The sequence below is a fragment of the Saimiri boliviensis genome, chromosome 16, assembly GCF_048565385.1.
Source record: "Saimiri boliviensis isolate mSaiBol1 chromosome 16, mSaiBol1.pri, whole genome shotgun sequence".
NCBI lineage: Eukaryota > Metazoa > Chordata > Mammalia > Primates > Cebidae > Saimiri > Saimiri boliviensis.
In genome coordinates, this window is record NC_133464.1 from 49,622,441 (window position 1) to 49,635,572 (window position 13,132).

General features: G+C 39.7%; 1 protein-coding gene across 1 annotated transcript; it reads left to right on the top strand.

Moving 5' to 3' along the window:
- The first annotated feature begins 7,561 nt into the window (after window positions 1-7,561).
- Window positions 7,562-12,733, top strand: PCDH20 (protocadherin 20). Its single transcript, XM_039473266.2, has 2 exons — window positions 7,562-8,038; window positions 9,086-12,733. The coding sequence occupies exons 1-2, from the start codon at window positions 7,907-7,909 to the stop codon at window positions 11,810-11,812; spliced, it is 2,859 nt and encodes a 952-aa protein (XP_039329200.1). The 5' UTR covers window positions 7,562-7,906; the 3' UTR covers window positions 11,813-12,733.
- Window positions 12,734-13,132: the final 399 nt, after the last annotated feature.

Below are 13,132 nucleotides of genomic sequence, written 5' to 3' on the forward strand. Positions count from 1 at the left end.
ATTGGAAGGTCTAAATATAGAGGTGGATGACTAGAATTGCAATGAAAGGACTCCCCAGTGAGAGAATATAGAAAGAAAAAGAAACAACCTTTGGAGAAACTGCTAACCTATAATTAAAAGGTGATAAGAGGAGCAAGAAACCCTAGCAAGGACAAAAATAGGATAGAGATATAAGGTACACAATTAAGTGCAGTGCCACTGAAGTCAGGGTAAGTGGACTATGAATGTGCAAAGGACTTGTAAGAAAAGCAGTTAACAAGAACAGTGTGGCACCTTCTCTGTTGATATGACACTTCTTTAGTGTCTGGTAACTCCTGAGAAATATGGCATTCATTTGCCAAAATCTGTTGGAGGGAAAATATAAAGTTGAGTCAAGATTTCTAGTATTTTTTGATAAATGGTTTTAAGTGATAAGTGAAAACCTGTTTTTGCTGAAAAGCTCACTGCTGCTGTAACTATGATATTAAGGAGGTCTATTGTAGGCTGTGTGTAACACCTCAGAGAGCCTTTGGCAATGATGCAGATTTAAAGGATCCAAGCTAGCCTATTTGAGCTTTTCTTAAATAATATATGGCTGTGTGGAGATGGCGACTTGAATCGACCTGGATCCAGAAATCCCACAGAAATGCTTCAGTAGTCACACCCACAGCTGTCAAGGATACCTGAGGTCTCCCAGCTTTATGACGGGTGTACGTTGTGTGTAAAATGCCTTTTATGATCATTACTGAATGGTTAACAAGCCCTCGCAGGACTCTAATAGATTTGGATTTTTTTGGAGAGGTATTGAAATACAAAGTGGCAGTAACTGTGCTTTATTTATTTTTTTAAAGAAAGCACACCATGTGTATCCACATTTAGAATAAGAATAGTTGCTCCTGTAGAGAACATGTGTCGTGCTGGCCAGGCACAGTGGCTCATGCCTGTAATACCAGAACTTTGGGAGGCAGAGTTAGGAGAATTATTTGAGGTCAGGAGTTTGAGAGACTATATGCCATGCTATGGCACATTTTAAAAAGTTTTAATTATTTTTATTTAAAGAAAAATACCATACAAATATTTTTTCCCATAGAAATCTCCCAATCTTATTTTATCTAGTTTTTTTGTGCTTTGTCTATGTGACTGTTAAATTGCACAAAATCTAAATTCTTATCTACATTTGTTTGACATTTTGAATTCTAAAAGAACATATGAATATTTAAAATAAAGCTACTAATAAAATTTTATTATTAAAAACCAATGACTATTCATATTTTGTTTAAATCTAGTTAATGCAGAATTTATCTACTCATAAAGAGAAGCAATCCACAAAAAATCTGTTATTATTGTATTCCAAATAAAGTTAATATCAACTTGACCAAATTTTAATATTATCTACAATTGAGAAATGGTGGGCCTTTAGGATATTTACAATTTTATTATCATGAAGCACATTATTTTCTCCAAGTAAATGTTTTATTGCCATATAATTCTAAACTGTTAATAAAAATTCTGTTATAAAACCCACATTCTTTTCTTGATAATTCAAATAATTTGGAAAAAAGAGAGTACTCATCGTTTCAGAAATATAGCTTATGTACATTTTTATTGAAGTTTTTAATTGTTTAATTTTTCCAGATGTTTGGTATTTTTGAAATGGTTCTGTTACTATCAGATTATATGCATTATTTATAATGTGTACATATTCCATATTCATTATTCAACATATGTGCTTGCTTCAGTGAATATTAGAATATCCCCTATATTTGTTTTAAAAAGACTCACCAACATTATAATAAACTAACTCAAGTTTTCCTTGTTCCTCCTAACTTAGCCACTTCCAAAGCTGTGTGACCACAAGCAACCTACTTAACCTCTAAAAGCCTTCTATTCCTCATCTGTAAAATGGGGTTATCATTAAGTTGCAGCGATTTTGTGAATATTCCATGCAATGCCCACCATGCACTTGGTGAAAGTTAGGTGCCGAATATTGCTGGCTGTTAGCAGTAAATGAAATTGAGGTCAGCAACCTCTACTCTCCTTCTAAAAAGATATCAAGAAAGAAGCAGCTAGTGATCGTAGCTATTCATATTTTCGCCATGATAATATAGACTACGTAGATCACTGACAAAGTCTTTCACTGACCCTGTGATACTCATTCAGTGCTTTTATATATACCACACACACTGAGATTAGAACAGTCATGCAGTTGTTAACAATCGCACTTTAGACTCACGGAGTCAGATAAAAAGAGATTTTTATCAAGCCAGTCAAAAGATCTGTTGATCTGTATAAAAACATTACTTGAGCATAAATTTTCATTAAACTTTCCCATATGTAACATTGAACTTTGTGAGAATGAGAAATAGGTATCTGAAGAAATACACGATCAATCTCCTAAAAGAAAATTTAAAATTCTTCCTCTCCTTCAATAGAGTTGTTTTGGCCCTGACCTAATTTCTATGCTAATTCATAGGGTTTATGATTGCTTTATTCTCAGCACAGCCTGTATTTTTTCCCTCTTTCAAATCTCCCAGGGACTGACTCCAGGAAGTAAGGCATATGTATCATCAATAAACTGCATTTCGTTCACTGTTCTTTATTCAGCAGCTCCTGATCCACTTTGTGGATTTTCTGTGCCCTTCATTTCTTTTCCTCCTCAACCCCACCACCTTTCTTTTGAATGATTTTACTGCTCATTATCACCTCGACCAGAAGTGAGAAGGAAGAATGTGAAATTAAAATGAGTTGAAAATGACTTTTATAATTTATTTTCAGCATAAGGAGGAAAAGTTGAAAATGTTAGCCAAAATTAGGCCTGGGGTTTTCTAATGACTCCACATAGTTATTTTTATCCCTGTTAAAGTGATGCTAATTGAATTCTGAAATGAAAGGACCCTTCCACCCTATCATATTCTTTCCTATCGGAATGTATAGGGAAAGAGGAGGAGAAATGTAAAATCTATTTATACAAAGTTTTCCAAAACATAAAAAAAAGTAGTCATTAGGACAGAATAATGCTCACAAAGGTCCCATTTAGGAGTTGCACAGTACAGCAGCAAATGTTTAGAATACAAGTTTTATAGTAAATTAGCTCATTTGCACCCTCTTCGTGCAAGTATGTAAATGTATGTTTATTTACTAAATTAACTGTCCAGATTTTTCAGCAAAGGCCTCATTGCTGATTCCCTATTAGTCTCACTATTAATTTTTGAATCTTGTAGGGAAATGAAATAGGATTTTTTTAAGTTAGTCTGATATATTTAAAAAGTGATTACATCGGTGGTTACTTAAAAATATTTGTAAATTTAAACAACGAATAAAATAAATAAACATTAGAGTAACTCTAAGATCAACACTTTTGATCTTAACCATAGATGATTTAAAAAATAGACTGCTTTTATAAGTTATCCTCTAATGTCAGAGCAATCATGAAGCCAAACTCTAGTACTATTATAAGAAATAGGAGTATTTTCCTAACTTGAATCTGCTATAAGTCACCTCTTACCATCAACTAAGATGTAAAATGAGGGCTAACTAGGTGATCCTTAAAATTACCCAAGCCTTTTCAGTACTTTCAAGTATACACACAGCTATACACACATTATATATTTTACGTGTATATATTAGGAGAGGATCTAAGTCAGCCAAACAGCTTAGACAAGTGGTATCCTTGTGTATGTATCTATTTAGGAAATAGTAAAGGACTAAAGAATGGTTTCTTTCAAAAAGGTGTCATAAAACACATCTTTGCCTCTGATTTTTTTTTAATTTTAAATAAGTGATAAATATTTGCAGAATAGAAATACATTTAAATGTATGCAGACCCTGTATTTTCCCATTCAGATGAGAAGGGCATACGAGAGTAGAAAGATCACGTATTTTGAAGGTCACAGATCAGGCTCTGGACAAGCATGTTGTGTATGGCTATAAAGCTGGCATAATAACTATATTATAAAACTGTGATGAGGATTAACTAAATTACATATGTCAAGCACTAGTAACATGTTTAAAACATAATTGGCACTAAATAATTAATTTATTATTCCTTGAATATTATATAGGTTACTAAACCTTGGTAATTGAATCAAAAAACGAATACAGATATATTTCATTGTATATATATTTATTATATATTCCATTTATATGTGGTATATTTTGTACTTGTAAAAGGGACTTCTAATATTAAATATTCTATTAACAAGACAAAAATGAAATGGTCTTAAAATAAGGTAATATTCTATATTTACATTTATTTGCAATTATGAATTAACCAGAACATGTACATGGTTATGGTTCAAGATAGGTTTAAATATCTGTGTACATATTGATTACATGAAATTTTGTGTACACCACAATATTATTAAACTAATCTAAATGGTAGAAGTAGAATTAATTGAAAAAATATAAAAACTAAAAATATAAAAACTAAAAATATAAAACTACCTGTAAAACATAGTGCTTCAATTTTTTAAAAGATTTAAAACACAGAAAGTTTAAAGATGGTCTCTCGATAGATACTTAGAATCATGCTCATCTCTCTATAGTGGAGATAATCAAATTAACAAGAAGGTTTGTAGTACATTGAAAAATAGTAACTTTTAGTGACAGAATGCAATAACTAGTAATCAAGTCAACCTGTGTATCAGCATGCAGTATCTGTTAATGCCAGATATGAAGTAAGCCATTTCATGCATATACACGCATGAAGTGTGCAGGGGTGTTTTTCTAGGAAATTGAAACAAAGAAGGGTGATAAACTGTCTAAAGTCACACAAGAACTTAGCAGCAACCCAGGGAATGCAATCCACTTCTCTGGTTCAGCTCAGTGTACCATCTATTGTATCCTGCTGTTTTTCTTGTCTACAGAAAAAATAGGCTTGGAAGGCATATAATCTAACCATTCTTCCAGATCGATTTTTACAAAACACCTGGGAAGCAGGCCCAGAGCAATTGAGATGTCTAAGAAGTTCATAAGTATTATTTTCAAGGGATTAATAGCATAGAAGCTTTCTGTGTCATTGTTAGAAATATGTGACACCAGAAGGTAGGTCACAGGCTGGCATCATAAGGAATAAGAGTTTAGGAATGCTTTCACAATGCCCAGAGAAGGGATACATGAGAAGAAAGAAGTCTACTTAGTCCTTTTTATTTCTTTTAAGCCCAATCCAGTGTGAACCTGTGTAAAACCTTTGGATTTTCAGAGAGGAAAGATAATACCAAGTAGTTCAGTGAATGGTTTGAAATACGATGTGTAAGGTATTGCTCAATATTATGCCAAGATCTCCCAGCCTTGATGACAAACTTCCACCATGCAGGGACTTTGCAATCACCATAGTCACTTAAAGAGCAAATGAGGTTGTTATTGTCACTTCAAACATTATTTCCAAGATGTGTTCAATTCTCATGTTTCAACGTACATGAAGAATTTTTGCTGTAATTCATGTTTATGCTTTTTAGAAACACTCTAGAAAAATCATGGGCAAATTGGTAAATTTAATTTCTTTTCAACTTTACAAAGGGAGGAATGATAAGAACGCTCAGCTGGGTGATATAGTCAGAAAACGAAGATTCTGCTGGCTTGGGATGGGGAAAGACTTCAAAGAGGAAGTGCATCTGTAAGTAGGGAAAAGGGAAAGTAATGGTTCAGGGAAAATTAAAGACTTGGGAAAATAATTACAAAGAGACAATGTCACTTCACTTGGACTACTATTGTAAACAATAGCTCCTGTACAATGTCCTTATAACAAAGGAAAAATAAAGAAAATAGTTGCTTACGTTTTCACCCAAAAGGTGGATGATCTTAACTTGTTGGAGAGGGCATGAGCTGTGAGTGAATGAACAGCCCACCCTGTCGCTCTGTCTAGATGGGGAATTGTTTCGGTTTGCAAGTCCTCTGACCACTGACAGATTGCCTAACTCTGGTCACGTGCCTCCAACTTTGGGAAGCTGTGGGTATTGTGTAAAGAAAATAAGTTAAACACATTTCAGAAGCAGCTTGGTACTGATTTGGGGAGTCAAGTAAATTTCAACTACAAACCTCAAAATAAATATTTATCAGTTATGGTAAAAGTTCAGCTGTAGCGCAGAAGCAGCAGATAAAAAGCAAAAGGAGGCAGATTATGCTTCCCTGACTGCAGTTTGTTCACCAACCTTAAATTCAGATGTGCACGTTCCTCTGAGCGTGTGTGTGTGGTAGGGAAGGGGGAAGAGGGTGGTGGTAGGAGGCCAAGGTTTATCACTTCATCAGCACTCCAATGTCACTGTAAAGAGTTTGAAGAAACTGATTTTACCAGCCAGGTTTATGTTATGTGACAAATTTGTCTGATAGAGAGACTTGTGAAGTCCACATACAACCCCGTTTGCACAATAAAAAGCTGTTACCCGCCAGGTGTTTTGAGGTAGTGTGTGATCCATATTAGGATTCTGTCTTTAGGATTAGTCTAAATAAGAAAATAGGAAGGATCAAAAGCAAAGCATCTCAGCTAAGCAATTTATATTCTAGTTAGCATTTGGTGGAAGAGGAAAATTGAAGTAGTTCCTACAGAAAACGTATGTAATTCAGATACCAAAGACCTTTTTTCCATTCTAGGCTCAGTCATTGGTCATTCAGTATGTAACGTTTTAGATTTAGGGCAGTGCAGAGGATATCTGGGACACTAGTGATGAACAGAAATGTCTTCTTAGGGAAAGGCTAAATGAGCTTTTCCATTACTTATAGGGCACCCTGCAGATCAAAAAGTGTTTCGCAGGCTTAATACACTGGAGTTTCCCACTAGCCCTGATTTCATAAATGAGAAAACAGAAGCCCAGGAGTTAGGTGACTCCACCCGGCGTAGCTATTTAGTGTCGAAGCCATGGAGGATATGCAAGCATTTGACACCACACTCTTCCACAATTCCTTTATCAAGGACCAGTTTCCCAGTAGGCAATCCAGGAGAAAGAGACCAATCCAGAGCTGAAGGAAGGAAGGAAGGAAAAAAGGAAAGAAGGAAGGGAGGGAGGGAGGGAGAAAAAGAAGGAAGGAAGGAAGGACCAATTTGAAAAATAATCAATTTTTTTACCTAGGCTTCGGTGAATCCCTCCCTCTCCCCACACCAATGTACCTCTTGGATAAATACGTTAAAGATTACTTGCAGGCAGAACTACTTGTGTTACAGGACAAGTATTTCTATTTTCCCCATGGCTCTTCCCTGTGTCCAGAAGCCACTACTGCCTCTAAAAGAAGACCACAAGGCAGACACCCAGAGACAACTGTGTCTCCAACTAGGAAGCAAGCAGAAGCTCTATCACCGCCCACAGCAAAGATTCAAAATTGGGGTTATGTGGAAACCTTCACTGAATTCGTGTATTTAGTTTTCCGGTTCACCCTACGTTACGCAGGAGTTGAGATTCCCTCCCAACGCTGAGAAAAGTGCATTTTCTTTCTCTGCCAACACTGCTGGATCCGAGGCTCCAGGAGGAACTGGTAGCAAAGCAGGCGTTTTGGGACAGCACCTGTGATTGCTCTGTGACGCTGACTTCCTCTCTCCGTTTCATCCAGAAATACAAGCTTATTTATTTATTTATTTTAATTCTCCCTCTCTTGCTAGCAACCTGTGGCCTTGGCATCTGACTGGTGCGGCAAGGAAGGAGGATGGTAGGCAAGCGCTACTGTGCCCAACCCGGAGCTGCCTCTTCGCAGTCATCAGGACCAAGTCCCCCATTACAGCTCCTGTGGAAGGGTCTGGAGGTACCTGCGTCCGGGGCAGGAAACCATGAATGTGCCCTTCTGCCCCCTCCCATTTCTGCCCCTCTTTGAGCTCCCGTCCTTAACTGAAGAGCCGGTGACTATTGGCTGAAGTTGCCCCAGCGATTTGCATGAACCGAGAGGAGGGAGTGTCTTCTGCCGCCCTCCCTTCCCGAGCGCGCTGACTGCAGCCTCCCAGGGAATGCGCGGCCGAGGGAATGCGCGCAGCTCGCGGGCCCTGGCAGTGAGCTGGTGCCCGGCGACCTGGCACCCGCGCCTGGATATGGGGCGTCTACCTCGTCCCAAGAGCAGCACCAGCCACAGGAATCTGCCGGTAAGGGTTAGGGTCCAGGAGCCCCGCGCCCCCGACAAGTTGCAGTATCGTAAAGCAATTTCCACTCAGATGGTTTTTCAAACCTTCCACCTTCATCTAAACTTCAGAGGAAGGATGGCGCGGGGAGGGAAAGGGAGTTTGGGATAATGTCTTCTTTTAACAAGGAACAGGCAAGTCCTTGGATCAGGAGAGGAAGTTTCTGAAGCAAGAAATGTATCCAGATGAGGTGGAGGGGGACGGGGGTGCGCTCGATCTGCTTTAGATACGGGGTTCGGGGATCGTTTTCTGCTGCCGGCGTCTGGCTGTGACTGAAACTGACAATTTGTTTTTGCATAACCATTTTCTGCGTTTACAATGCTTCCCCCTAAGGGAGGGGGGATTAGTGACGGCTTGGTAAGGAGTGGAATTTTATCCTTTCGGTCTGATTTCAGATGTGACCTAAAATAAAAATCACTCTTTCCGCCCTGAGACCTAAAGTGTTGGAGGTGGAGGAAGGAGTGTTAGCATTTTTTCCATGTTATTAATATTGCGATTGTGGTTGTTTTACGGTTCTCCTAGTAAGGGATGTCACACGCTGCGTGTTCCAGCACTCTAATGGCAGAATCACTTCGAGGAGAAATAAATCGCCCACCTTTCAGTGCTCTCTACTGCCAGCCCCCTCCCTCCCCATCGCCTACCCTGGAGGTTTCCCTGTCGCGTTGCGCAGTCTCCGAGTTGGAATCCTCTCCCTTCCTGCGTGTGTTTCCAGGGATGTTTCATGGTCTGGGGTCCTGAATGTTAGCTGGACGAGGGTGCTGATGGGGAGACTAGCGGGCAAGGCGGGGGAGGAGGGGATAAGAAAGTGAACAGCAAAATTAAGTTTTGGAGCCGATATTGCCCCACAGATCTCTCCTTTGCAGCGGGGTTCTTCTTCGCCCCTTTCTAACTAGAGGTTTCGCTCCGGGAATGGGGATGGGGGGCAGCAAGGATCACAGGGGCACTAGTTTCTCTCTCGGACCCCTATTTCCCTGGTTGTGTAACGAGCTTTCTTCCCTCCCCCCACTCCAGCATCTGTTTCTGTTTGTCCTCTTCGTGGGACCCTTCAGCTGCCTCGCGAGTTACAGCCGGGCCACCGAGCTTCTGTACAGCCTAAACGAGGGACTGCCCGCGGGGGTGCTCATCGGCAGCCTGGCCGAGGACCTGCGGCTGCTGCCCGGGGCTGCAGGGAGGCGGGACGCGCAGTCGCAGCTGCCAGAGCGCACCGGTGCTGAGTGGAACCCCCCTCTCTCCTTCAGCCTGGCCTCCCGGGGACTGAGTGGCCAGTACGTGACCCTAGACAACCGCTCTGGGGAGCTGCACACTTCAGCTCAGGAGATCGACAGGGAGGCCCTGTGTCTTGAAGGGGGCGGAGGGTCGGCGTGGGGCGGCAGCGTTTCCATCTCCTCCTCTCCTTCTTCTGACTCTTGCTTTTTGCTGCTGGATGTGCTTGTCCTGCCTCAGGAATACTTCAGGTTCGTGAAGGTGAAGATCGCCATCAGAGACATCAATGACAACGCTCCGCAGTTCCCTGTTTCCCAGATCTCGGTGTGGGTCCCGGAAAATGCACCTGTAAACACCAGATTGGCCATAGAGCATCCTGCTGTGGACCCAGATGTAGGCATTAATGGGGTGCAGACCTATCGCTTACTGGACTACCATGGTATGTTCACTCTTGACGTGGAGGAGAATGAGAATGGGGAGCGCACTCCCTACCTAATTGTCATGGGTGCTTTGGACAGGGAAACCCAGGACCAGTATGTGAGCATCATCATAGCTGAGGATGGTGGGTCTCCACCACTGCTGGGCAGTGCCACCCTCACCATTGGCATAAGTGACATTAATGACAATTGCCCTCTGTTCACAGACTCACAAATCAATGTCACTGTGTATGGGAATGCTACAGTGGGTACCCCAATTGCAGCTGTCCAAGCTGTGGATAGAGACTTGGGGACCAATGCTCAAATTATCTATTCTTACAGTCAGAAAGTTCCACAAGCGTCTAAGGATTTATTTCACCTGGATGAAAACACTGGCGTTATTAAACTTTTCAGTAAGATTGGAGGAAATGTTCTGCAATCCCACAAGCTCACCATCCTTGCTAATGGACCAGGCTGCATCCCTGCTGTAATCACCGCTCTTGTGTCCATTATCAAAGTTATTTTCAGACCTCCTGAAATTGTCCCTCGTTACATAGCAAACGAGATAGATGGTGTTGTTTATCTGAGAGAACTGGAACCCGTTAACACTCCCATTGCGTTTTTCACCATAAGAGATCCAGAAGGTAAATACAAGGTTAACTGTTACCTGGATGGTGAAGGGCCATTTAGGTTATCACCCTACAAACCATACAATAATGAATATTTACTAGAGACCACAAAACCTATGGACTATGAGCTACAGCAATTCTATGAAATAGCTGTGGTGGCTTGGCACTCTGAGGGATTTCATGTCAAAAGAGTTATTAAAGTGCAACTTTTAGATGATAATGATAATGCTCCAATTTTCCTTCAACCCTTAATAGAACTAACCATCGAAGAAAACAACACACCCAATGCCTTTTTGACTAAGCTATATGCTACAGATGCTGACAGTGGAGAGAGAGGCCAAGTTTCATATTTTCTGGGACCTGATGCTCCATCATATTTTTCCTTAGACAGTGTCACAGGAATTCTGACAGTTTCTACTCAGCTGGACCGAGAAGAGAAAGAAAAGTACAGATACACTGTCAGAGCTGTTGACTGTGGGAAGCCACCCAGAGAATCAGTAGCCACTGTGGCCCTCACAGTGTTGGATAAAAATGACAACAGTCCTAGGTTTATCAACAAGGACTTCAGCTTTTTTGTTCCTGAAAACTTTCCAGGCTATGGCGAGATAGGAGTAATTAGTGTAACAGATGCTGATGCTGGGCGCAATGGCTGGGTTGCCCTCTCGGTGGTGAACCAGAGTGATATTTTTGTCATAGATACAGGAAAGGGCATGCTGAGGGCTAAAGTCTCTTTGGACAGAGAGCAGCAAAGCTCCTATACTTTGTGGGTTGAAGCTGTTGATGGAGGTGAGCCCGCACTCTCCTCTACTGCAAAAATCACAATTCTCCTTCTAGATATCAATGACAACCCTCCTCTTGTTTTATTTCCTCAGTCTAACATGTCTTATCTGTTAGTACTGCCTTCTACTCTCCCTGGCTCCCCAGTTACAGAAGTCTATGCTGTTGACAAAGACACAGGCATGAATGCTGTCATAGCTTATAGCATCATAGGGAGAAGAGGTCCCAGGCCTGAATCCTTTAGGATTGACCCTAAAACTGGCAATATTACTTTGGAAGAGGCATTAATGCAAACAGATTATGGGCTCCATCGCTTACTGGTGAAAGTGAGTGACCATGGTTATCCCGAGCCTCTCCACTCCACAGTCATGGTGAACCTATTTGTCAATGACACTGTCAGTAATGAGAGTTACATTGAGAGTCTATTAAGAAAGGAACCAGAGATTAACATAGAGGAGAAAGAACCACAGATCTCAATAGAACCAACTCACAGAAAGGTAGAATCTCTGTCCTGTATGCCCACCTTAGTAGCTCTGTCTGTAATAAGCTTGGGTTCCATCACACTGGTCACAGCGATGGGTATATACCTCTGTTTAAGGAAAGGGAAAAAGCACCCCAGGGAAGATGAAAATTTGGAAGTACAGATTCCACTGAAAGGAAAAATTGACTTCCATATGCAAGAGAGAAAGCCAATGGATATTTCTAATATTTGATTATTTCGTGGTGGAGTAACACAGAGAGATGTTTTAACTGACTTGGGATCTTCATCACCTAAAAAGAGTGTGTTGATGGCAGTTCCAATGAAGGACGACTAATTTATAACTTGTTCTATATTGTAAATAACTGTTTACAGGTTTTTAAATTCAGAGGTTATAAAATGTGTACAGCGTTTTTAAGTGAAAATTAGTACTAACAGCTATAGGACTGTTATTAAAAAAAAATGCTTGGACATGGTTTGCAGCTTTCATATACCAAGCAGATGATTGATAAAACCTGGGAGTAAGGTAAGGAAATTGTACAATTTTTTTAATCTAAAAAGTCCTGTCACCACAAGAGGGCATCAGCTGCTCCTTCGCAGGGAACTGAGGTATTGTACTTGACAGTTGTACATGAAATTAATGAAAGAGTATATTTTAAATATATTGTTTTTAACATTAAACAAATATGAAATTAAAGTAAGTTAAATTTCACCCTATTTAAATATATGATAAGAAAAAAAGAAATGCACTTGTAAACAGAATGTCTATTACCTCATAAGTGCATATATAGTTTGAAAGAGAAGGCATTAAAAAGAAGTGCAATTCCTTTTTAGCAAGGATAAAAACATTATCTTGTGTTACAAATTCGACCTGCTGAAGCATATTCCACTTTCTGTGTACTCGAATTGCTTTCTGTTTGCTTTACCACTGCACTTGCTATTATTACAGAGGAAGTATATATATACATATATATGTATATATATATATATATATATATATATATATATATATATATATATATATATACATATTCTTTGTTACAGAAAATGTAACTAGACATTGCGCCCAAGAAAAACAGTGAGAAGCAAAGAAATGCTTCAATTGTTAGTTGCTTCATAGATATTCATGACATTTTAGTGCTTTCACAACTTCTTGGTTGTACTTTATACTTGGATTACATGTTAGATTTTTATAGGCTTAAAATCATCCATCACATAAGAAAATAGAAATCATATTAAAACCGAATTCTTCTAGAGGCTTGTGTACACTATTGGTTGTTTTCGTTGGGCATTTTACAGGAAAGTTATACTGTACCTATCTTTTCGTTGTTGTTTAGGTTTGTTGGCTCCCATTTCTGGATTCCTTTCTTTGGTTTTTGGATTAAGTCCAACAGTTTATTTGTAAGCTCGGCAGCAGATTTCTTTGATAATTTAGCTTTTACTGAATCTCTTGCAATGAAGAAAGCTACTTCATCAGTGATGTATCACTTTCACTTCATTGTGTGAGCTGGAAATATTATTTTATATGAGAGCTATAGCAAAATAATCTGTATAA